Raw genomic sequence first — 26,863 nt, 5'->3', positions numbered from 1 at the left:
AGTCAAGCAAATTCCTTTTTATGAAGCACACATGTTGTCTGATTGTGGATTATCAATTTTTGTTTAGAATTAAATATAGAAAGCAAATATTCATTATTCTGTTGGAAATACTGCTTTAGATTCTGAGTCGGGGATGCCATGTGAATGACAGAGATGGATTGACAGATATGACACTGCTACATTACACTTGCAAAGCTGGAGCTCAAGGAATTGGTGAGTTGTACTTCATATTTTTCTTTTTAGTAGAGTTATTTATGAGCATTTTTTTCACCTTCTTTTCTTGTTATCTTTTCCCTTAGCTTTTGCCTCTTACAATCCTGTCCCGACAGGAGTGTTTCCTATTTTGGAACCAGTATGATTGCTATGAGAGTCGTGGCCCTGTGAGAGTGTATTAGCGTAGGGGAGATATGGCTTCAACCCACTGGAGTGCAGATGATCATTAATCTTTAACCTGCACTGCTGTTTGTTGCTTTTATTTTGGGACACGTCACTGATTTGGGCCTCTATTTGAGTCCAAGCTGGCTGTGTCTGGAGGAATGACCTGCTTTGATTCACTGGTCAGCATGAAAAGGACTGTCTTCCTTTCCACCATCCGTCCATCAGCTCCTCCAGGTTTCTGTTTGTGAACCAAGGAGCAAGCTTTGTTTCTGGACCATTTCTTCAATGACGATGATGGAGTATCACAGTGTGAGGAACAGTTCTTGGCTTGCAGTAATGAGCAGCTGAGCTTCGAAAATGGGGCCTGCAATGTGAATACTAGAAGGTCGCAGCAGTGGCGAGCATTTCCATCTCACCTGATATGTATTTGGATGTGCGAGAAGGATGCTGAAGAGCCAGGATGTATAAGTCATGAAGCGAAGCAGATTGAGAAAAATTGCTTCAATTGCTGTGAATCTCATTTGGCAAAACTTTTACATCAAATGTGAAAATATAGTCATTGGTTCTGTTGTGGTCTCTCCAGTCATCCTAATTTTATTTAGTGGACTGATCATGAATCAATCCTAAAACCTGCCATTTTGATAATCAAATTAATGTTTCTTAAAGTCACTTCATGTAGAGACATGTATATGATAAAGTATGTAAATTCAATACTAAAGACTGTTGGAATTGTTGCAGTTGCTATCTTGTTTTCTTGAGCATGCAGTGGGTTTGCATAATCAATTTTCTCATTTAATCTTTTCTCAGTTTCTGAGAAGATTCAATGTTAACTGTTTTTCTCTCTCCATAGATGCTGCCAGACCTGCTGAGTTTTTCCAGTCTTTTTATTTCAAAGTTGGTGATATGTTTAGACCTTGCAATGCAGTACTGAAAAACATATTGGCAAAGTCTTGGAACTAGGTCATCTGCGTACGTTTTCACAGTTCAAAATAACATAAAACCAAGAGAATTAGTTTCATGGGCAATTGGAAGTTGTACATTTTGGGAAAAGATTTTTTAGTGTTAGAGATAAAATAGGGATTAAAGTTAGACTTTGTTTACCTTAAGGGCATAATTCTTGTGCTAGACCCAATGATCTGAACACATAAGTACTGTGGCAGTATATTCAGTTGAAGATATCCCAAGAGGTACTAAGAAAAAAACGTTTTGTTTTATGTTTTTATTGAATAAAATTTCTGTGGTCAATAGCTTCCCATGCAAGTTTAAACTAACTGTGACTGAACATTGCCCTGCACCCCCAATGTATCTCGAAAACCAGTGGAACTTTTTATATTATTTCATGGTGACATATCATTTGTACTATACCTTATCAATCCAGAGTGCTCTTTTTAAATTACATTTTTATTTTTCCAGGAGATGCAGAGGTTGCTGCCAAGTTTGCTTCACAGTTGATTGAAATGGGGGCTGATGTCACTCTTCGTAGCCGCTGGACAAATATGAATGCTTTGCACTATGCAGCTTATTTTGATGTTCCTGAGCTAATAAGAGTAGTTCTTAAGGATGCAAATGTTGGAGGTAAGCAATCATGTACTTAATTTTAGAAGGGAATATATGTTGGCTTTCCTTCTTTGTTTTTCTTGTAAAATTCTAATTGTAATTGTAACAAGTTTTATAGAGAAATAGTGAAATCGTTACATTATGGACACGTAAAGGACTGGCATTAATTGTCCTTTTTTTTAAAACAATTATCCTTATTTTCAAAATTGTGATTAAATGCAGTATAAAATGCTCCCAACAGTTTTGGAGAATAGATTAGATTACCTACAATGTGGAAACAGGCCCTTCGGCCCAACAAGTCCACACCGACCCTCCGAAAAGCAAACTACCCAGACTCATTCCCCTACATTTAGCCCTGCACCTAACCTGCACATCTTTGGACTATGGGAGGAAACCCACGCAGACAATGTGCAAACTCCACACAGACAGTTGCCTGAGGCAGGAATTGAACCCAGGATCCCTGGCGCTGTGAGGTAGCAGTGCTAACCACTGAGCCTCTGTGCCGCCCAAGCTGAGAATATACTTGGCACCTAATTAACTACAATGCTAAAAACGTAAGTTTGAAAATAGCAGTAGTCTCATTGTATTTTGTTTGCTCTCAAATAAAACAATAATTAAATTCTTTTTTATTTTTCTCAAAGATTATTTTCCATTTACATGTATCTCTGGAATTCATTAATCTAAGGTTTTGTGTGTCATCTCATGTTCCTTCCAGTGAAAGGAAACATTGTTTAGTTGATTTACTTCAGTCATTGGCCTTTTGTGAAAATAAATTGATTGATTGACTGGCGCTTGGAATGTAAGTCAAAGAACAAAAGCCTGGGAGAGGGCTGGAGGCTGAAAATCTAATGCGGGAGATTGTTGGGAGTGAGACGAACTAATGTGTTAGAGTGTATTGTCCATGCTGAATCCATTTAGTCAATGGAAAAGCATGTACTGTCTGATTTAGTCTTGTCTTGATTTAGCTAGTGGGTTTTTTGAGGCTGATGAAATCCAGCCAGAGTTAAATTTCAAATAATGAATAAAATAGACACAGAGCTTCATAATAAAGCAGACTTATATTTTGCCTTCAGGGAATGCCTTAGTTTCATGACCCCATCCCATCTCAAATAAAACTGGAAGTGAGTAGGTTGGAGGCTGGCTTCCTTTTCTAACACACGTCCAACCCTTACCTGACCTAAACGTTGTTTTTAAGGTTACAATGCCCCACAAACCCCATTGTATTACATCAAAGGTTGAGACATGTAAACCTGTACAAAAGCTGAAACTTCCCTCATCTTGTTTTTCTTAGGTCAAATATGGTTTGTAGCCACTTTGTTGTCATATTATGGTACAAAAGTTCTTGGTGATGTTTGATATTTTCATGCTGTATTTTGTCAAAAAGACCTATGGATATACCTTTAGAACAAGTCTCAATTTGTGCAATAATGATAAAGATCATCAGACTATCCAGCATATAAATTTTCAAAGAGATGGATATCTCAAATAATTGAGAAATATCTTTGAGATTTTGTACATTGAGGTTGAACATCTTTTCAAATGTTGAGAAAGAATATGCAAGTAGTTAATGTCCAATTATAAATCAAGTTTCTTGTGCTCTGTAGTACTAAACCTCCGACATTCTTTCTTCAGTGGCAGAATGCCTACTAAGCTTACATGAATCTTTCTTTATAACTTAGTTCTCATGTCATGAGAGTTAACCTGTGCATTCTTCTCTGAATTTTTCTCTGGTGCAACTGTGTTTTTTTTATGAACTATTGACCTAACCTAAGCTTGATTTCCACCTCTGAATCATTGATTTGAAAATGTCATTACAACATGTTCTTATAGTCCAGTGCCCTCCACATGTATCCTTGTGCTCAATTGGTCACATTAATAGCTCACCTGACCAATGTTCCATTCTATGATTAGTAATCACAGCCAAATTATTCCTGCTTTCTTCTGGTGATGAAGTAAAAGAAAGAATTGTATTTATGTAGTAGTTCTCAACTCAGACATCTCAGTGAATGAAATACTTTTTGATAAGTATTCACTGATGTAATGTATAAAACACAACCACCAATTTCTATACAGAAAACTCCCATGTGCAACAGTGGGATAATGACCAGATCATTTGTTTTTGTGATGTCAATCAACTGATAAATATTGGCCAGAGCACTAGGGATAAATGCCCTGCTTTTCATTGAAATGCTGCCTTAAGGAAAGGCGATGGCCTTGTGGTATTATCACTAGACTATTAATCCAGCAACCCAGGTAATGTTCAGGGGACCAGGGTTTAATTCTACAGCGGCAGTCAGTGGAATTTGAATTCAATTAATAAAAAGGAATCTGGAAATAAGAGTCTAAAGGTGATTATGAATTTATTGTTGATTGTCAGGAAACGAAACACCATCTGGTTCACAAATTCCTTTAGGGAAGAAAACTGCCATCCTTACGTGGTCTGTGACTCCAGACCCACAGCAATGTGGTTGACTCTTAACTGTCCTCTGGACAATTATGATTGGGTAATAAATGCTGGCCTAACTAGTAACACCTTCATCCTGTGAATGAATAAAAGAAAAATTCTTACATCTACTCGGACCTGCGTCATGTTTTACATGTTCACTATTACCTGTTTTGGCATTTGTACTCCAACATTTATATCACCTTAAGATCCATAACTCAGATGACCTGCCTAATTCTGTTCTGGGTGAATCTAATACCAGAGGACATTAATATTAGCATAAACAGTTGCTCATTTAAGATAGAGATGAGGAGAAATTTCTCTCTCAGGGCTAGAGAATCTGTGGAATTCTTTACCACAGAGAGCTGTAGAGGCTGTGTCTTTATATTCAAGGTTAAGGTAGACATACTTTTAATCGACGAGGGAATCAAGGATTTTGGGGAAAAGGCAGGAAAGTGGAGCCTGGTTATCAGATCAGCTATGATCTCATTGAATGGAAAAATAGCTCTGCTGGGTCGAATGACCTACGTTTGTTCTTACATCTTATAGTTTTATAATCTTAATTAGATCATCTGTGACCAATGTGTTCAATCTGCTTTTTGCTTATTGTTTATAGAAATGTTTGTCTTTACCAAATTAAAGATAGTGTGCAACATTTTATTATGATTAGAATTTGTATGTGGTACTATGTGACAATTGTTGTGAAGAATCCATTCATCTTCTATAGCATAACCTAATATGTGTTGCAAGTATTTGCTTTCTGAAGTTCATAAATAGTGTCCAACCTTGTATATATTTTAGCTATTTCAATTTTGTGTGCAAGCCTAGAGTATGAAACTATTTATAATTTACCAGAAAATTAACAATCTCACTCAATGCACAGAATGGTTAGTATTAGAGATGAAGGTCATACTGTTCTAGGAAGGTATGACATTCTGGAATTTAAGTTAATGTACATTATTCTCACAATGTAGCATGCAATGTCTGACTGAGTGCTGAGATTGGATGACAAAGTGGGACAAACGTTTTTTTCATAGCAATAGTGACCTAAATCTAATGATAAAACCTAGTTACAAATAAAACTTAATATTTATTGACAACGCATTAAATCATTTAATCTATATGTATTGACAGATGTGGATGCCACTTGCAGCGATTTCAACTTTGGAACATCTCTGCACATTGCAGCATCAAACCTCTGCTTGTCAGCTGTGAAATGTTTATTGGAACATGGAGCCAATCCTGTCTTCAGGGTAAGAAACTATAGTATTTTGAAATTAACAGACCCAGTTTTCAGAAATTAATTTGTATTTAAATTTAAATAGAAAATGCAAATGAAAACCTCTATTCAAAAATAAGTTAATTGGAACACTTAGAGATTAGCCATTCATTAAAAATAACATGAAATGGAGCTGGAGTGCCTTGACAACACAGTCTACTTCAATGCATTATACAATTCACTTCACACCTCAAACACAGTTCTTAGGAAAAGAACCAGAGACATAATGTCAGTAAAGTTGCCTGTAGTAGAGAATGGAGAACCTGTGGGCAGGAGGAAAGCATCCTTTATGTAAATGTACTCAGAGAGGCAAATTCTGTCAAATTGTTCTAACTGGTGGAGCATTTTTTTTTTGGCTTCTGGCCTATATTTTAGTTTTGGGTTAAATGTCCTTCTGCTAACACTATTCCATCAATATTCTAACTTAAGATATTAAATGCAATATTTCTGTGATTAACTGTTAAAATATTAAAGAGGCCTGACTTATTAATAGAAATAAAAAAACTCTGAAAATTTACTTGCTCTGGAGTACTAATATAATTTTAATTGATTTATCTGATTTTGTTTGCTGGATTTCATATATGCAATTTCACCAACAATTTCAAAATTTCTAATTGGCAAGTTATTGAGCTTGTTCATGACCCAAACATCTGCTTCACTTTTATTTTCAACTGGATAAAAATTTTGAATGTTTTCAGCATTCATAATGAGGCGGCCCAAGTAAAAGGTCTGCTACTGGGACTGGAGTGGTTGAATGCAGCCACCGATTCTACTGAAAGTGGTCTAGTCTGAGGAGGATCTGTAAACTTGTGATTGTGACCAACTTCAGGGGGGCATTATCCTTCTGCTGCTATATGTTCTGTCTATAATCCTGATTGGTGGAGTTCCCTTCAAATCTCCATATGACCCCTTCTGTGAGCTAAGAGAACAGGGGCATGAGCAAGAGCAAGTGGACGTCTCAAATTTCATTCTATGTCCCTTACCCTTCTGCAAAATTTAAAATTGTGTCATATTATCAAAGATAGCTATTTACTTACACTTCTTTGTTTAAACTCTAGTTTTGTTTTTCTGATTCCTGTATTCTTTATTTCACACGTGATATTCTATAGGGGGTCACTTAACTCACTTATCTGAATGGCTGGTTTGCAATGCAGAGTGATACCAACAGTATAGTATTGCTGCACTGGCTGAGGTTACTATGAAAGATTGTTTCTCTCAACTTTTAACCCTCACATGAGATATGGTGAACCTCAGGTTAAACCACCACCAGCCATACTCCTCGAATGAGAAAACAGCCCTTATGGCATCATTTTACTCTGTAATGTATGCAACATAAATTTATTGGAATTTATTAATTATTGAAAATAAAGAATTGACTTGAGTAATTGGGAAAATCTTTATAACAAAATAAGAACACATTTACTCTTTGGTTCTGTGCAGGCTGTGTAGTGTGAAGTTATCCATATCTGAAGAAATTATAAGAGTTCTGTGCTGCCTTTTTATCTTTATCTACATAATTGTTCAGTGTAATAAAATTAGTCTAAATTGGATTAAAATAACATCTTTGCCAATTAATATCACTAACTATTTCACTTATATCGTCAGTGGGATCAGATTGAGGGCACTATCATTTCCTCTGTCTGGGGTGATTCAAAACAGTTCCAATATACAGTAAAATTTAACTCACAAGTTATAATGCACAAAAACAGCCAATTTAGTATGCAACTGTTTTGTGCCAAGGATTTATTCTGGTCTGTAATACTCAGTTGATATTTACCCTGGGGCAAATTACTCCCCAGTTTTGAAGCACATTATAGTGTAGCAGGTGTTTGAATACCCTGGACACCAGGTACTTCTGGCAAAGGCCTGGACCGCTGTTTGCATCACTGTCCATCATCTGGTATGCTTGCAGAAGTACTTAAATGTTGATAGAATGTTGCTGCTAGCAAATGCATAGCTCTCCTCCCTAGCTGGCACTCCCATGTACACTTAGTGACATCTGGAGATGCAACAGTGGAACTTCTGCAGTCCACCAATTACCTGTTAATGATGACTTTCTTTGGAAGAATGTAGCACTATTAAATGTCAACAAAAAAGCAGAATGTAGAGGTTACAAATCTCAGAGCTCTCAAGAATTACATATATTAAAAATAGACTTTCAGTCTTTGTTATGCTGTCATTATACTCTTGATTTTTGTCATCCAGCATTTATTACTTATTTCTAATTTTGCTGTCACAGTGGGAAGGTAAGATTTTTAGGAAGGGCTTTCTTATTTCTTTCTAGAACCCTGCACCTGACCAACTATCTTTGCTGATAATTGAGTAGTTTCTATGATGTAGGATGCTGGGAAAGTTAACCTCTCTAGCCTCTCCCAATATTGCAGCAACAGCAGGGTGCGGTGTTTTGTGAGTCATTTGACTATCACAGGGGTGAATTCTACACAATTAGCTTGATTTTAAGATGGGGGATGTCTTCCCATTGTTCTGGGTGTCAGCGGCAAGCTCACCATTCATTTGCCCCATTGATCTGTTGGCTCAAGGCAGTCTTTTGCCCCCATTTGGGAGGAAGTACCAACTGTCAGCTATTAATTGGCTGACAGGTCTCCAGCGGCAGTGGCTACTGCATTGATTGCATCCAGTCTCCAACAGCAATGCTCCTTGGAGCTGGATGTGATGGTTAATAGAACAGTCAGAGGTAGGTGGTGTTAGACTGACAGACCCTGATATTGGAATGGGATGAATAGGGCACAAGTTACACCTAAAGCTGAGTGAAGCACTAAAGTGTTCATTAATTATCCAACAGTAGGTGGTCTCCCAACCTTCTGCTTTGGATAAATGTTTGGCAGGTGGATAAGTCTGGGAATGATGCCCAGTTTGCTTTCCTTTATTAGTCAGAGCATAGGAGTTGGAAGGTCACGTTGTGGCTATTCAAGACATTGGTTAGGCCACTTTTGGAATATTGTGTGCAATTCTGGTCTCCCTCCTATTGGAAGGATGTTGTGTAACTTGAAAGGTTCAGAAAAGGTTTACAAGGATGTTGCCAGGGTTGGATCATTTGAACTAAAAGGAGAGGCTGAATAAACTGGGGCTGTTTCCCCTGGAGTGTCAGAGGCTGAGGGATGACCTTTATAAAATTGTGAGGGCATGGATAGGGTAAATAGACAAGGTCTTTTCCCTGGGGTGGGGGAGTCCAGAACTGGAGAGCATAGGTTCAAGGTGAGAGGGGAAAAATTTAAAAGGGACCTAAGGCGCAGAGGGTGGTACATGTATGGAGTGAGCTGCCAGAGGAAGTGGTGGAGGCTGGTATAATTGCAACATTTAAAAGGCCTCTGGATGGGTATATGAATAGGAAGTGTTTAGAGGGATATGGGCGAAGTGCTGGCAAATGGGACTAGATTAATTTGGGATATCTGGTCGGCATGGATGAGTTGGACCGAAGGCACTGTTTCCATGCTGTACATTTCTATGATTCCATAACTCTATAATTAAAAATAGTATTTCTAATAAATTTCATAGTTCACTTAAAATAACAATATCTTGCTTTAATAGGATGAACTAAAATGATCTGTAGCTCTTCAAGGAAAATTCCAAAACAAAATTTGCACAGAAAAACATAAAGAGATGTTATGATATAATGCCAAAACTTTAGTTGGAAAGTTAGGTTTTAAAGGAGAAAAGGGAAATTGAGAGGAATAGAGGGGAAATTTCAGATTCCAGGTTCAAGAATAGTTGAATAAATGACTGTCAGTGCTTGAATAATTAAAATATGGATTTGGAAGGGGAACAAACATCTTGAGGTGGAGCAGTTTGCAGCAATAATGGGGTGAGGTGTGAAAAGCTGGGAAGAGTTGAAAGTAAGGATGGGGATTTAACATATTTAGTATAGGTCAACAAAAACATAGTTGATGGGTAAATGGAACTTAGCTCACATTTTGGAAAAATTCAAACTGTGGAGAATGGAAGAAGACATTCTGGCCAGTTGGGTTGGTACTACACTAAGTGACTACATTTAGGTTCTTGAATTATATTTATAGTCATAGAGTCATACAGCATGGAAATAGATCCTTCAGTCCAACTCATCCATGTCAACAAATTTCCCAAACTAAACCAGATCCCATTTGCCTGCGATTGGCCCATTTCCTATTCATATATCATCCAAATATCTTTTAAAAGTTGTAGTTGTACCTGAATCTACCATTTCCTCTGGCAGTTAATTCCACGTATGAACCATCTCTGTGTGAAGAAGTTGCAGCTCAGGTCCCTTTTAAATCTTTCTCCTCTCATGTTAAGATTATGCTGTCTAGTTCTAAACTTCCTGAAGAAGGGCCTGTGCCCGAAACGTCGAATCTCCTGTTCCCTGGATGCTGCCTGACCTGCTGTGCTGTTCCAGCAATAAAGTTTCAACCTCAAGTTCTAAACTTCCCACTGCTAGGGAAAAGATCTTTGCTATTCAACTTAGCTATGCCCTTCATGATTTTATAAACCTCAATAAGGTCATCCCTCAACCTCCTACTCTCCAGTGAAAAAAGACCCAGTTTACCCAATCTCTCCTTATAACTCTACCTCTCCAGTACCAGTAATGTCTTTTAAGTATTTTTTGCACCCTCTCCAATTTTATAATAACCTTCCTACAGCAGGGCGACCAGAACTGTACACAGTACTCCAAAAGTGGCTGCATCAATGTCGTGTACAACTCAACATAGCATCCCAACTCCTATACTTAATAGTCTGAGCAATGAAGGCAAGTATGTTAAATGCTTTCTCAACTATCCTGTCTACCTGTGATGCAACTTTCAAGCAACTGTGTACCTGAACGCCTCGGTCTCTCTGTTCTACAACTCTCCTGAAGGCCCTACCATTAACTGTGTGGTCCTGCCCTGTTCGTCTTACCAAAATGCAACACCTCACATTTATTTAAATTAAACTCATATCTGCCACTCCTTGGCCCACTGGTCCCATTGATCAAGATCTCTTTGCAATTTTAAATAACCTTCCTCACTGTCTATTATACCAACACCTTTGGTGTCTTCTGCTAACTTACTAACCATGCATCCTATATTTTCATCAAAATCATTTATATAAATGAGGAATAACAGTGGACCCAGCACTGATCTCTGCAGAACACTGCTGATTATAGCATCCAGTCCAAAAAACAATTCTCCTCCACAATCCTCTGTCTCTTACTGTCAAGCCAATTTTGCGCCCAATTTGCAAACTCCTCCTGAATCCCACGTGATTTAATTTTGTTAACCAGTCTACCATGCAGAACCCTGTCAAAGTCTTACTGCAGTCCATACAGACAAAATCTACTGCTCTGCCCTCATTTATCTATCTTGGCCGCATGCTGACAAAACTCACAAAAGTTTATGAGACCAGATTTCCCATGAACAAAACTATGCTGATTATCCATAATCAGTCCTTACCTTAAAAAATGTATGTAAATCCTGTGTCTCTGAATATCCTCCAACAACTTATCCATCACAGATTTCAGACTTGCTGGTCTATAGTTCCCAGACTTCTCTTTGCAGCCTTTCTTATCTAAAGGCTCAACATTAGCCACCCTCCAGTCTTCTGGCATCTCACGGGAGGCTATAGGTGATCTAAATATCTCTGCTAGGGGCCACACAATTTCTTATCTAGCTTCCCACAATATCCTTGGATACACTTTGATCAGGTCCAAAGATTCATCTACCTTTATGCTGTTTAAGACCTCTAGTACCTCCTCTTCTGTAATGTGGACTATTTTCGAGACATCAACATTTATTTTCCTGAGTTCTCTAGCTTTCATGTCTTCTTCCACAGTAAGCAAAATGTAATGTAAAAAATTTCAAAATAAGCTTTGGTCTGACATATGCTTCACATTAGTTTAGTCACATAAGGTGACTAGCATCACATTGACTGTATTAATCTGAATCTAAACAACTAATGAACAACATCAAGCGATGTTAGAAATGTTTATTCTCTGTCTACAAATTCTCTTTTTTTGTGTTGCATCTGATCTTTTTGCAGTTTCTTGGGGGATACTTGAGAAAAGCTGGCACAAAATTTCATCGTATGGATGAAAAATTCATTTAAGCCAACAAGACTGTTAAGATATTCACAGTATAAAAATACTGTAATACTATACTTTTGTCACAAGAGGTCATCAATAAACTGCAAAGAAACAGCAAAGCATTTTATAGAACCAGAAAATATGCAGAATTTCATTTTCTTCACTAACTGGAGAATGATTATTTTGGTAGATTCTCGATTTTTCATCCTCGCTGTACTACAAGATAAAGTAGGTCCAAATCTAGAGTATTACCGCAATGAAATAAACCGTAAAATCTCTTTGGTGTTTGTTTCAATTTCTTGGGTCATGCTTGGATAAAATGGAGTGAGATGTGTTCTTATATGCAATGTTGTGTAGTGGATTGGCAATGTGTGGGAGTTCTATTCCATTTACTTGGAGCACTTGCAATGGGCCTTCCTCATTTTTGGATTTTTGTGGCTTGGCTCAACTTAAATGTGGTTCGCAAGCTGCAAGCAAAAACCATACTCCCTATTGACAATTTAGTAGTTGGAAGGGTATGAAGTCGGATAGGCCACCCTCTACTTCAAGGTAACGTCTAGCAGGAGGAGATGAGGACTTCAATTTCCTTTGAATAGTAGATAGCATGACTTGACTCAGCAATTCTAGATTTTCTAATGTAACAATACTCGAACTCAGCAGCAGAAGGAGGTTTATTTCCTCTTTGAGGTTGATGGGAATCGAGACAAATTTCTCAACTACAGTGAGTAAAGGCAGAAGAGCAACTAAATGTAATGATCAGTGGCACAAGAATTAAAAAAATCATCTTCATCTTCAGCAATTACATACTGATGAGTATGATTGTCTTAGAAAAAGTCATGGGTTCTGTGCATTCTTGTATGGCTGATGCATCTCTGACCACACATTTGGCAAGTGTTTTTGGGAGATGCAAGTGGTCCTTGGCCTTCAGCTCATTAACATTCCTTTCTCTGGTTCTTTTTCCATGTTTCGTCTTGCCTATGGATTTTCTCAAAGAATTGTGTCCCTTCATACAGGAGTTTCCTTCAAGTCGGTCTCTTCTGGTCTCCTGTATGTTGACATCCATATGGAAGCCTTCAGAGAATCTTTCAGATGCTTCCTTTGTCCTTTTCTCATTTGAGTATCTTCCTCAAGCTGGACAAAGAAGATATGCTTTGGTAGTCGAACTTCAAGCATACTAAGCACACGGCCAGCCCAGTGAAGTTGGTATTGGATGATCATGGCCTCTGCTGGTGTTATTTAGCTGCTTCAAGGATGCTGATGTTAGTATTCCTGTCCTTCCAGCTGATATGAGAATCTATGTCAGACAGCATTGATGTAACTGGTAGCTTCCCAGGTAAAGGAAATGTTCCACATTTGAGAGGATGTCTCCATTTATTTTAATGGAATGATGGTCTGTAACTTTACATGGAATGGGCTAGTAAAGAATTTAAGTCTTCTTGAAGTTGAGACCAATTCCTCATTGTGCTTGCTAGAATCTATTAAGCAATGCTTAAGGTTTTCTTCAGCGAGAGTAGAGATGACATTGTTATCCACATAGTGATGTTCCACAAGCAAGGTCCTTGTCATTTCTTTTTCGAATTTAACTGTTTGAGGTTGAAAAGATTTCAGTCCATCCTGTAGACAATGTCCACACTACTGGAAAAACTGTTCTTGACAAGGTGAAGAATAATGGCGATGAAGGTGTGGAAAATGGTGGGTGCAATGACACATCCCTGCTTAACCCCTGTGTTGACCTCAAAAGATTCTGTTATAGTACTGTTGTTGAGGACTTTCCTGACATCTTGTTATGGAGGAGAAAGACAGCCAACCTTTGACATGGTCCTCCACAGCCTTTCCGATTGACTGAGTCAACAGCCTTGGTTATATCGATGAAGGCCTTGTGGGGTAGATTAGATTAGATTACATTAGATTAGATTAGATTACATTACAGTGTGGAAACAGGCCCTTCGGCCCAACAAGTCCACACCGACCCGCCGAAGCGAACCCACCCATACCCCTACATTTACCCCTTACCTAACACTACGGGCAATTTAGTATGGCCAATTCACCTGACGCTGCACATCTTTGGACTGTGGGAGGAAACCGGAGCACCCGGAGGAAACCCACGCAGACACGGGGAGAACGTGCAAACTCCACACAGTCAGTCGCCTGAGGCGGGAATTGAACCCGGGTCTCAGGCGCTGCGAGGCAACAGTGCTAACCACTGTGCCACCGTGCCGCCCCTACCGCCCCTGGTAGTTGGTGTTTTTCCTGGCATTTGTCTTGGAGTTACGAAGCAGTGAAAATCACGTCCATAGTTCTGTGGTTTGATCAAAAGCCACACTGGCTTTCAAGAACACTTTCCTCAGAGATTGGGAGAAGATGCCTCGTAAGGATTCAGATGATGATCTTGCTGGTGATGGAGAGTCAGGAGATTCCTCGGTAGTTCTCACAGTTTGCTTTGTCTCCTTTCTTGAAGACAATGGCGATAGCAGCATTTCTGAGATCAGCAGGGCTTTCTTCTTTGTCCCAGGTCTTCAGGAACAGGTGATGGAGATGACCAGTTAGTTCTTCTCCTCCAAGTTTGAGAATCTCTGCTGGAGTCTATCAATTCTTGCAGGTTTTACTTTCATAGAATTCCTACAGTTTGGAAGCAGGCCATTCAGCCCATGAAGTCCATACTGACCCTCCAAAGAGCATCTCATCCATAGGGACCCTCTACCCTATCCGTATACCCCTGCATTCCTAATGCTAATCAACCTAGCCTGCACATCGTTGGACACTCTAGGCAATTTAGCATTGCCAATGCGCCTACCCTGACAACTTTGGACTGTGGGAGGAAAACCATGCAGACATGGGGGGATTGTGCAAACTTCATGCAGACAGTTGTCCGAGGTTGGAATCGAATCCAAATCCCTGGCGCTGTGAGGCAGCATTTCTAATCACTGAACAACTGTGCTACCCTCTCTTCACATGTTTAATGGCTGCTTCAACTTCTGCCACACATTCTATCAGGAATGTAAGGCACCTTCATATCTTACTGTCTCCATCATTGTGTTTTAGCTGGGCAGTATCAATTTGTTTTCCCTACCATTTTCCCTACCATTTTCCCTGCTACATTTGATTGTTCTTTATCTTATGATACTTGCGCCAGATTTCTACTTTAGGTGCAAATCAGGGAGAAGTCCCAGCTCAAGGAACCCAAACCCAAAACAAATTACCCCTCAATTTTCCATTTTCAGTCTACATGGACAGGCTAGTTTGAACGTTTGATTAGGGAGCTGGAAGAGCAAGAAAGATTATTAATTCCAGAGACTGACTGGGTGGAAAATCTGTCAGGGGATGCTGCAATGCTGTGTTGAAAGTGTAAAAATATAGAATCAAATATAAAACACATATTCCCCTCTCCCCTGCAGCTAGTGCTTCTCTCCTTTTCCATTGCTCAAACATGCCAGCTAATTTCCATCATACTGGCCCCCAGATGTTCCATGCCAACCTATGCCCCTGTATCCACCCCTGTCACCTGTCATGCCCCATGCCCCATGCCAATCAGCCCTCACCTTATCCCTGATACTCCTTTTTTCATGTGTATTTGTATCTACCCATCCCCCTTTGCTAGTCTATGTTATCCACTCATTCCTTATGGCCTTTTATAGCCCTTATCCTATTAAGACAACTTGTACACCCCACAGCTACCTTTTGCTGTTCCCTTTCCTTACCAATGTACCTGAAGTCTGCCGAGGGCAAACCAGAAGAGGCATGCTGACAGAAGATAAAGTTATACTGATGCCACAATTTAAAAAAAAAACTTATTAAAGAAAAGACATTCAATATATTGAAATTCCTTTAATGAATCCCTTGTGAAAACAAATTAATTCATATGTATTAAATTCTTATGTAAACAAGCATTTGCATTCCACAAGCAGTTAGAGCTGTCCGTTAAAATGCTGATTTGATAGGTGTTGTTTTTACAATAACTGAGAGAAAGTATGAAGAGTTTATGCCTGAAACATCAACTGTCCTGCTCCCCAGATGCTGCTGACCTGCTGTGCTTTTCCAGTGCCACACTTTTTGACATTGTTTTACAATAGTTTAATAGTTTGGAAAATTGGTAATGCAGCACATTAAAATGCTTCAAACATTTTTTTAGACATTACCTTGATGGCTTTGACAGTCCCAATGAGTTTATGAATGCCTAATTGTGTAATCACAATTTGTAGTTTACCTGTCACAAAGTGCACCTTATTTCTTGCCAAGTTCAGAGTATTCGGGAATATTTGTAGCTCAGCTTGTGGATGAGGTTGTTGACTTGCTTGCTGAGCTGGTACATTTGTTTGCAGACATTTTGTCACCATTCCAGGTAACATCATCAGTGAGCCTCTGGTGAAGCATTGGTGTTCTGTCCCACTTGCTGTTTACCCATAAATAGCAAGTGTGATAGAGCAGCAATGCTTTGTCAGAAGTGCACTGATGATATTACCTGGAATGGTGACAAAACACCTGCAAACAAACTTAACAGCTCAGTGTGCAAGTCAACAACTTCTTGCAAAGTATATGTCACCTCCTTAAAATGGACCTTATGTCTCCTAAAGAGAACTTTCACTAAAATGTGTCACCACATTACCAAAAGGATGTGGTCGCTTTGGAGAGGGTGCAGAGAATGTTTACAAGGATGTTGCCTGGTATGGAAGGTGCCACCAGAGAGATTGAGTAGGTTAGGTTTGTGTTCATTAGAAAAAATGAGATTGAATGGGGACCTGATTAGGTCTACCAAACTATGAAGGGTATAGACAGGGTAGATAGAGATAAGCTTTTTCCCAGGGTGAAGGATTCAATAACAAGAGGTCACACTTTCAAGGTGAGAAGTGAAAGGTTTAAGGGGGTTACACATGACAAGGACTTTACAAAGAAGGTTGTTGGGTGTCTGGAATGTGTTGCCAGCAGAGGTAGTAGAGGCAGGCACAGTAGATTCATTTAAAATGCGTCTAGATAGATACATGAGTAGGTGGGCAACAGAGAGATACAGATGCTTAGGAATTGGGTGACAGGTTTAGACAGTAGATTTGGATTGGCTCAGGCTTAGAGGGTCGAAGGGTCTGTTCCTGGACTGTAAATTTTCTTTGTTCTCTTTGTTCTTTGTACCTTCACCAAAAGGCATTAGCATAGCTTGAAATAGATCCAAAATGGTACTTTACCTGTCCAAAGAGGTTTCCTGACCATCCTTAAGAAATGCACTGCAATTAGACCTGTTCCAAATTCATCAACTTTCCATACTAACTTCCGCACACCAGGGAATCCAAAACTTAATTTTGGTGGAGGCAGCTGATCGTTTAAATGGCTTGCTGCCTCCAGGAATTGTGCATATGTGAACTTTGTTCTGTCCTGGATCTCATCTTTGAAAAATGACAGATGCTGGTTTCGTTGGCAGGGCTTGAATTCCCAGCTTTCTTCTGATATTTTTGCCATGGTGAAAGGCTCTCCATCCTGACAAAAATGTGGATAGAGTGTTAAGCTGCCTGAATCATTTTTAAAAATCTTTCAAATTGCACAGACTATCTTATTTTCACTTTTTACACAGGAGATGTGGATACGCAATAGAAAGGAGAGTACAAGCAGGTAATCTTGTGTCTAAACAGACATGCCACCAATGAAATAAAGATGGCAATGTGAAAGGCCATGGAGATCAATGATTCAGGCATCTTGCCTTGCATTCCTCTTTCAATAAAGATTTCATTAGCACACCAAGTATGACTATCTAATAATGCATGCCTTAGTACTCATCTGCTGCTTATCCCTCCTTATCATTGAGCTTTATTATTCCCTGAAGTCCATTCGGCATCTTGGGATTTACAAAGACATAGATTGAGGATGAGTCCATATTCAGGCATGTGTTTTATTTGTCTTTCCGAAGACCTCCATTGAAATTGGCATCTCTTCTGTTGCGGATGTTAATTTCGAGGGATCAGCACTGAACAATTCAGAGAACACAAATGAGAACAAATAAGGATTGTAAAAGCACTGTGAAACAACTCACCAGAGATCCAACTTGTTCTGTTGTAAAGGTGCAGATTTTAGGGTCCGAGCTTATAAAGGAAAGACATTGGTTCATCAGTATTCACACAATGATTTCTGAGACATAGAAGAATCATCAAAAAAATTACATCACGTAAAGAGATCATTCATCCTGTTGTGTTGCGCCACCTGAAAAATCTAGCTACCTTCTCTAATCCCAGTTGCCAACACCAATCCATTTTCTTGTAGGTTACTGCATTTCAGATGCAGATTCAAGATTCTTTTAAATGAGTTGAAGGTTTTCAATTCATCACTAAACTGAGCAGCAAAATTGCAGATCATTGTGCTTTGGATGTCACCAATCTAGCGGAGGCACTGAATGTAACAGGCAAGCAATTTGCTCTGATCAAAAAAGCTATCCAACAAGATGCAAATCTCCAACTGCTGCAAGTAGTGGTATAACGATGACCAGAGAGCATCAAGGACACACCTGTTGCTGTATGGGCATGTCGGAAATATAGAGATGAATTAAGATGCTCAAGTCTGCATAGTGTCCAAAGGAAATAAAATAATTATCTTGAAGGATTTGAGAGGAGCGCTGCTGAAGCACGTCCATGTAAGCCACCCAGGAATTGAATCAAGTCTGTAGAAGGCAAGAATAACTTCTACTGACCTAAACGCAAATTAAGAACCATATCTGTCAGTTTACTGCATGCAATAAGTACCAAGCCAAACAAACTGGAGAACGTGATAATCCAGATCTTGCTGGGAGTCGATCTGATCACACTCACAGAAAATGAATATCTTGTTACAGTAGACTGACTACTGGGAGGTGGACCAGTTGACTTCACTGACTACCATTCTGATTGTTGAATGGCAAAAAAGCCGACTTTGTTGTGCCATTTCCGACATTGTCAGGAGTAGCAATGCCCATCTGTTCATGAGTGAGGAATTCAGTTTCACCTTGAAAGATTGGAAAATGGAACACCACACACCATCTTCACACTATCCAAACTCAAATTGAAAGACTGAGATGACAGTGAAAATCATCAAAGGAATCGTAAAGAAATTGAAATTAAGTTCCTCACACATGTAAATAAAGTGGAATATTTGCACAGAGGCCGGTATTCTGTCACCACGTCACCCTTTATTTACATGTGCAGAATATAAGGGTTCTGACCAGCCAGCTCAGAGCCAGTCCCTAGTCTCTGAATCTCTTATTTATATCTGTCGCCCAGGGCTCCCTGATCGGCCCAGGTGATCAACCCCAGTCAGCTTCACCTGACCTTCATTCCAATCACTACACAAGACAACTTTCAAGTGGAGAAACACATATACTGAAGACATGGAAAGTTTGCTGTACCAGTCATCCAATAGCAAAAAGCTCCTGAAGCCAGAAGTAGTAACAGGTGTGAGTGAAATAATCAAGGCGAAACAGCAGAAAGCCAAATTTCATTTTGATAGGACTGCTAAACCATTGCTAGAGTTGCGTATTGGAGAGCCAGTGAGGTGCAAACATTCAATGATCTCAACAAAAGCCTGCTCAAGTGGAACTTGGACCTGCGAGTAGTTCTCATTTTAGTTCTCCATTTTATACAATGGAAGTGAACTACCAGATATATCTTTGCAATCACAGGCACTTACACACAAGTACAGAAGCTGTTCCTCAACTGCAGGGGGCTGACCAGAAAGAGGTGAATGCAACACCTGTACAGCAGAACACATCAACTGTCAGACCAGAAGTGCACACAATCTAATAACAGAAATAGAACAACAACGGCTACTTTAGCAACAACAAATGATAGAACAATGCATTTTGCTGAAACAATATCACCCATTGAATAGTGAATGACAATACTATGCATGCATACCATTAAGAGAACAGCACAATTTTAAGACTGAGTGCAGTCTTACAGGAGCCTATGGGCTATGGAAAGATTTATGGAAGAATCACATGAAAAATCTGTTGAGGTCTGTCTCAAGTTGTGAACAACTTGCTGCATCCTTTAATGCATTTGCTGAATAGCAAAAAGTGTTCCTCAATAGGTGTTACTGAGTTACCAGTTAAGGGGATTATAGCTTGTTAAATGCCATGTTAATGCTGCAGTCTCCCCTCATTAATATCAGCTTCCTGTCTTACCAAGTACTGAACAAGGTGGACATTAAGAATCCTCAACATGGAAATCAGAGTGGATACCTGGATTCCTACTGGCTGCAATGAATCTGTGTTGCTCAATACCAAACAGTATCTCAGGGCATGATGCATGGGCATTAGTTGCATTTATGCCTCATCCACAGTCATTGGCATATGATATTTGCCAACCATTCATGACCATCATAGTGCCTCTCCAATCTAGTTGTAGAATACTTCGAAAGCACAGACATGTCTCAGAGGACACACTGGCAGGTAGCATTTGAAAAGCTGCTTCTCTTTTGTGGGTAGGGACAGAATCATTCCTGATGAAGGGCTTATGCCCAAAACATTGATTCTCCTGCTCCTCGGATGCTGCCTGACCTGCTGTGCTCCTGCAGCGTTACACTTTTCGACTCTGATCTCCAGCATCTGCAGTCTTCACTTTTCTCATGCAAGGAGATGGGTCAGGTTCAGTAGTTCCAGTCTGTCCACAGAAACTAAACAGGATGGGATCAGAGGTGGTGTGTGGTGGGGGGGGGGGGGTGGAAGGTGTGAGGGGAAAGGGGAGTCCCTGCTGCAGGAAGGAGACTCTGGTAACTATGGAATTGAGTACTATCGAGATGGAGACATGACAGTTGTCTGGTGGGAATACAATAAAGCATAGGTGGAAACAGGACAATGAGGCGAGACTGGGTGAGTGTGGGTATATGGTTTTCTCATTGGCAGAAACATCTGAATTCAAGGTAGAAGTGCAGTGTACAACCACACGTGACATGCTCATCTCATATACTAGCTGAAAATGTGTTGCTGGAAAAGCGCAGCAGGTCAGGCAGCATCCAAGGAACAGGAGAATCGACGTTTCGGGCATAAGCCCTTCTTTAGTTCCTGAAGAAGGGCTTATGCCAGAAACGTCGATTCTCCTGTTCCTTGGATGCTGCCTGACCTGCTGCGCTTTTCCAGCAACACATTTTCAGCTCTGATCTCCAGCATCTGCAGCCCTCACTTTCTCTCATCTCATATACTAGGCAGGCACAGGCTCAGGTAGACTATTTGGGTGGGCACCAGGGAAGATGGGATGCCTACAGCATTCATGGGATGGGCTATTAGGAAGAGGACCTCAATATTTGGGACCGAATCATAGAGATTGAGGCTGAAAGCCTCAGGGAATTCACTTTTCTATTATTGGAACAGTCTGATATACTTCCTTATTATTAATTCTGCAGTGTCATCCTCGAAACATCTAACATTTACTTAAATTCCACTTCTTTTATATACTTCTGGAGGCCTATTTTTATCTTTCTTACTCTGGTCTCCCTCCTATAGTAAGGATGTTGTGAAACTGGAAAGGGTTCAGAAAAGATGTACAAGGATGTTGTCAGAGTTGGAGGGTTTGACCTATAGGGAGAGGGTGAATAGGATGGTGCTGTTTTCCCTGTAGAGTCAAAGACTGAGGGGTGACCTTATAGAGTTTATAAAATCATGAGGGGCGTGGATAGGGTAAATAGACATGATCTTTTCCCTGGGGTGGGTGAGTCCAGAACTAGAGGGCATAGGTTTAAGGTGTGAGGGGAAAGATTTAAAAGGGACCTAAAGGGCAACTTTTTCCATGCAGAGGGTGGTGCATGTCTGGAATGAGCCAGAGGAACTAGTGGAGGCTAATACAATTAAAACATTTAAAAGGCATCTGGATGGGTATAAGAATAAGAAGGGTTTAGAGAGATATGGGCCGAGTGCTGGCAAATGGAACTAGATTAATTGGCATGGACGAGTCGACTGAAGGGCCTGTTTCCATGCTATATATTTATTAGACTCTAAGACTTCATGACCTGTCCTCTCATAATTTGGTTTCTCCCTCTTATTTTAGTTAATTAAGCCCTGCTAGTTTCTAATATATTCCCAATCCTCTGGCCTACCAGTCATACTTGCCACGTTGAAAGCCCTTAATTGTAATTTGCTACCATCAAAAAACAACCTTCTTGTAGCATGTGTAGAGAGGACAACTTCTGCTTACATGGGTTCTCACTCTTGTCATTGGCACATTGCAGTCAAGCAAGGAGAAAAATATTTTTATTTTTGTTGTAGGACCACAATGCACTTCTCCCTTTTTGCCTGTAACAATGGAGACTTAATGTGTTGTTTCGATTTCAGAGCAAAGTTATGCAGCATACTATTGCAAACCATTATGTTTCAGAATGCTTATTGTAGAAGGTACCGGATCTGTCTAAGTTGTAGAGTTGTTGTTGCATCAGGATACCAGTGGCCTACTTGATGAGAGCATAACTTGACCTATGGATTTTATTGTAATTTGCCCATCAAGCATGGAGGTGTTGGTGGTGGTGAAAGTTGGAGGTGTTGATGAGTTATGTAAATGAAAAAAAACCCTTTATATCTAAGAAACCAGCCTCTCAATTGCTGTGTAGGGGCAAAGGCTTGAACAAATGGACAAAAATTTTCAAGATGCTATGTTTGTGAACACGCATCAGTGTGCAGTAATGAAGTTGAAGTTCATGCTTCACGAAGGCAATGAGATCACGTCAAGGAGCCAGAAGGGAGACATTGGTGAGGGGGTCAGCAAATTTTTAGATTAGAGGGTAGACTACAGTTCCTTTGAGCTTCAAATCTTATTCTGCTGCTATCAGAAACACCAAGGCTTCAGTCAGCGGTGTAATGCAGTAAAACAGAGTACTAACACTCACTTTCCTTTCTTTCTTCTTTTTTAGGTATTTGTAGAAATTCTTGCTATCCAATATGATGCCTTTATTCTAGTCTTTTGTATTAGCAACAGATGAGTCATCATGGGAAATTAGAAATTGATATCAGCAGACAAGGGCTATTTTTGAATATCTAGGTAATGAATATTTAGCGCAATTGGTATATATATAATGAGATCCATGCTTTCACGTGAGATATCATTAATTAGACCATTGGAGTTACTTAAGTGAGATCTTTTTGCTGCCTGGACTTCTCTGGAAGTGCCCTGTAGAACATGTGTCATTTTGGTTTACCACACCTTGCACAACTGATGGAATGAAGGTACAGATCTAGGTATATTTCGAGCAGCTGAGGAGAAAAGAAGGAGAAGAAAATGTGGAAGGAAACAACCAAAACATTCCCTTTCTGCCTGGGGTGGCTTTGATCACCTTGTCCAATTCAAACGAATATAGCCCCAATTCCTCCTTTCATATCAATCCCCTGTTGTCAACTATTATTGCATCATCTTGGCCACAACATGGGTAAAATGTTACCACTAAACAAGCATTGCAAATAACTTAATCAGATAAACCCATTCTATGTTTCATAAATCATCAATTACTCACCGTGAGCATTCCGGTTGTACCTGTGTTCTATGTGTCTTTTTCCTGGCCTAGTTTTTCTCTGCAGTGCTACCCCTGAGGCTACAACATGTTCATTTATTGGAGGAGAATGCAGAAAGTTTGGTAGCACAGCTTCAGGCAGCACTAACCTTTCAAAGACCCTTCATTGTGCTACACCATCTTGACATGAGTAGCAGCAGTTTAGGCTGGCCAGCAGACGACAGGCAATAGTAAGGATACTGACACTGGTATGATTTGTTCATTTGATTTATTGTAGTTACAAGTACCTAAGTACAGTGAAAAGCTTTGTTTTGCAAGCAGTATGGGCTGATCGTAGCAAACAAGGGGATACAGATCATTAGACAGCACGAGGCATAGAAGGTTACGACTGCCTTGGAGGTGCACAAAACAAGATCATCATTATTTGAAGTTAGAAAAGTACATTCAGCAGTCCAATAACAGCAGGGAAGAAGCATTTTTTGAACCTATTGGTGCATGCGTTCAAGCTCTGTATCTTCTGCCTAATGGGAAAGGTTGAAAGAGAGCACCAACAGGGTCGGATGGATTCTTTGATGATGTTGGCAATCTTTCCGTGACAATGAGAAGTATAAATGGAGTCCACGGATGGGAGGTTGGCTTCCATGATGCTCTGGGTTGTGCACACAACTTTCTGTACTTTCTTACGGTCCTGGGCAGAGCGGTTACCGTACCAGGCCTTCTGTACCCTTCTGTGGTGCATCTGTAAAGGTTGTTGAGAGTCCTTATGGACATGCCAAATTTCCTGAGCCAGCTGAGGAAGAAGAGGCATTGTTGTGCCATCTTGACCATTGCACCCGCGAGGGAAGTCCAGGACAGATTGTCGGTTATTGTTACTCCTTGGAACTTGTTGCTTTTGACCCGCTCCATCTCAGCTCCGTTGACGTAGATAGGGGCATGTCTTCCTCCTTTCATCCTGTACACAATGATCATTTCTTTGTTTTGCCACCATTGAGAGGGAGGTTGTTATTAATTGCACCATGACACCAAGGACTCTATCTCTTTCCTGTATTCTGACTCATTGTGTGTTCCTGAGAGAGGAGAGCAGGTTCAGGCATTAGGGAGCCACTGAAACTACTGTAGAATAGCTGTAGAGCACAAATTGCGGGACTACTGTGAAATAATGCAAACGCACTTGAACACTGGTATGTGCAGCCATGATGGTAGCAGTCTGAGCATTCATGGCATTCATTTTTTTCACAAGATGATAGTAGTGGAGAAGGCAGCATCCAAGCTCCTGTGCCCGGGCTTGTCGCTTCTTTTTTCTTTTTCTTTGTCCTTCTTCCCCTTTTTTGCTCAGATTTAACTAATGAAGACATCTGTTCAGTGGGAATGCGGCTTCAATGGACACCAAGTTATTGAAGCATCTTCAGAGACAGCATGGCTACAGAGTTGGTTGGTCAGCCTATGAAGCCTGGAACTTTAGCATGGAGTGAGACCCTAGTAGCAGCATGGCATGGGCTGGGAAGCTGGGAGTGGGTACTCTGTCAGCTGCATGGCTTGAGTTTGGGAATTTGGAGCTTGTCTCTGGTGGTGGCATGACTTGGGCTGGGAAGCCCAGAACAGTCTGTAGCAATGGAGCATAAAAGTTGGACTCTTTTCAACTTACTTTTAAAAATTATTTTATTCTAAGTTAATGTGAGTGACAACGGTACATGGTTTTCACTGTTTATTATATTGAATGTCCATGACAATAAATGAATCAATTCAGTTCATGGCAGCAAGCTGAGCTTTTGTGACTTCAACCTGAGCATCATTGAAGTATTGAGATTTGAGGGTTCTGCCAATGATCAGTGGTAGCTGGGATGTTAGAATAGTCAGGATGCTGTTTTACTAGGGTTGGACACCACTTCTACACTGGAAGGATTGAATATAGGCTCCACTGCCAATGTCATTTCAAGTGGTAGAGGTTGTGGAGTTTGAAGGTGCTGTTGAAAGATCTGCGATGAGTTGCTACAATACCTCTTGAAGAAGCTGCACATTATTGCCACTGTGTGTCAATGATAAAAGTTATGAGTATTGAAGGTGGTTATTATGGTGCCAGTCAAACATGCTGCATTGTCCTGAATCTATCTTCTTGAGTGTATCTTCTTGTTGGAGCTGTATTCATTTAGGAAAGTTCAGCATATTCCATCACACTCTTAACTTGTGTCTTGTAGATATTAGGCAGGCAGTGGGGAGACAAGAGGTGAGTTATGTCAATGTCAGAAATGTGATCCTTTTAAAGATGAAACAGAACAACTTCGCAGAGGACTGAGAGCAGGTGATAATCTTTGGACTTTGTAGGCCCGGGTTCAATCCCATCTGCTGCAAAGGTGTGTTATAACATCCCTGACTAGGCTAATTAATAATATTTAAGACCTGGATTCTCCCCTCTCTCTCTCTACCTTTCCTCATTTTAGTTGTTCACTGCCCCGATGGGCAGTGTTTATAATTTTTTATTTAATTAGAAACATTGAATTTTTTTCCAATCAACAAACTACCAGAGGTACATTAAAAAAATCTCTGGAGAGAAAAAGCAGCCTTTTTCTTGCCTGGCAAAGGTAGCCATCCACAGGTCCAGGCAGCAGGCCATGAGGGGTTTTCAGTTCCTAACTGCCACTCTTCCATGCTTATGTTCATGCCAGGGTGCTCTTACAGAAAAAGCACACTGTGTCCACCAGCATCCTCAAGGTATTTAGAGAGGGATGGGCACCATTTGGTAAAAATGAGGACTACAGATGCTGGAAACCAGAGTTTAGATCAGAGTGGCGCTGGAAAAGCACAGCAAGTCAGGCAGCATCTGAGGAGCAGGAAAATCGACGTTTCGGGCAAAGCCCTTCATCAGGAAGCACCATTTGGGCTGGGGTGCATTATCTCACCCCTCCAACTCCATTTTAATTTAGTTTCCTCACTCCCTTCCTATATTTCCCTATTTTTGTTGTTCTTAGACTGCCCCTCTGGGCCAGAACTTTTTAACTGTTATGGTGTATTTGGTTTAATTAGTTAAGGTGGTGTGTTTTTGCAACATTTGTGTAGAGAAGGCAGAGATAATGCTTCAAGTCCAGTGACTGTTCTTCAGAAATTGGATCATTGGACACAAAGTATTAACTTTGCTTTCTCTCCACAAATGCTGCCAGACCTGCTGAGTTTCTCCAGCAATTTCCACTTTTGTTTCAGATTTCAGCATCTCCACAGTTCTTTGTTCTATTTTCATGTTTGTGGCATCTGAAAGGAAAAGTGAAAACATTGGAGAATCTTCAGTAATTAATTACGAGGAACACTCTCCTGTCTCAATTATTGCTGCTACCTCTTAGTAAAGATTGATGGCTACGCTACACTATTTCACAATCTGCATCAGGATGAATGCAAAGTAACTTCAAAGTGGTTTTAGTGATTGTTAATCTTTTTGCAATACTATAGAATTTACAGTGCCAAAGTAATAAAGATGAAAGTAGGAACCACCTTTATAGCACAATAGCTGAAGTAACTTGTATCTATCAGTGATGTGAGTTGAAGGAAGGCTGAAGTAACACCGTGTGAGTAATAATGTTCTTCATAATTAATTGCTGAAGGGGCTCCAACATTTTCACTTTTCTTTTCAGATGCTACAAACATGAAAATAGAACAAAGAAGTGTGGATGCTGAAATCTGAATAAAAATCTGATTAAAATTTTTGCAAGTGTGGAGTGAAAATAAT

At 40.0% G+C, this 26,863-nt stretch overlaps 1 protein-coding gene across 9 annotated transcripts in view; it reads left to right on the top strand.

The window, feature by feature from the left end:
• LOC122552711 (CAP-Gly domain-containing linker protein 4-like) overlaps window positions 1-26,863 on the top strand; it is a 433,681-nt gene that overhangs the window by 71,218 nt on the left and 335,600 nt on the right. For all 9 annotated transcript variants that reach the window (XM_087991246.1, XM_043695605.2, XM_087991245.1 and 6 more), the window contains 3 exons: window positions 120-213; window positions 1,792-1,953; window positions 5,513-5,631. In XM_087991246.1, the coding sequence (XP_087847372.1) occupies window positions 120-213; window positions 1,792-1,953; window positions 5,513-5,631 (375 nt within the window). The remainder of the gene's footprint in view (window positions 1-119; window positions 214-1,791; window positions 1,954-5,512; window positions 5,632-26,863) is intronic.

The sequence above is a fragment of the Chiloscyllium plagiosum genome, unplaced genomic scaffold (assembly GCF_037043375.1).
Source record: "Chiloscyllium plagiosum isolate Xiang-an unplaced genomic scaffold, Cpla_swu_hap1 HiC_scaffold_10, whole genome shotgun sequence".
Lineage (NCBI taxonomy): Eukaryota > Metazoa > Chordata > Chondrichthyes > Orectolobiformes > Hemiscylliidae > Chiloscyllium > Chiloscyllium plagiosum.
This window is presented reverse-complemented; position numbering and strand designations above follow the sequence as displayed.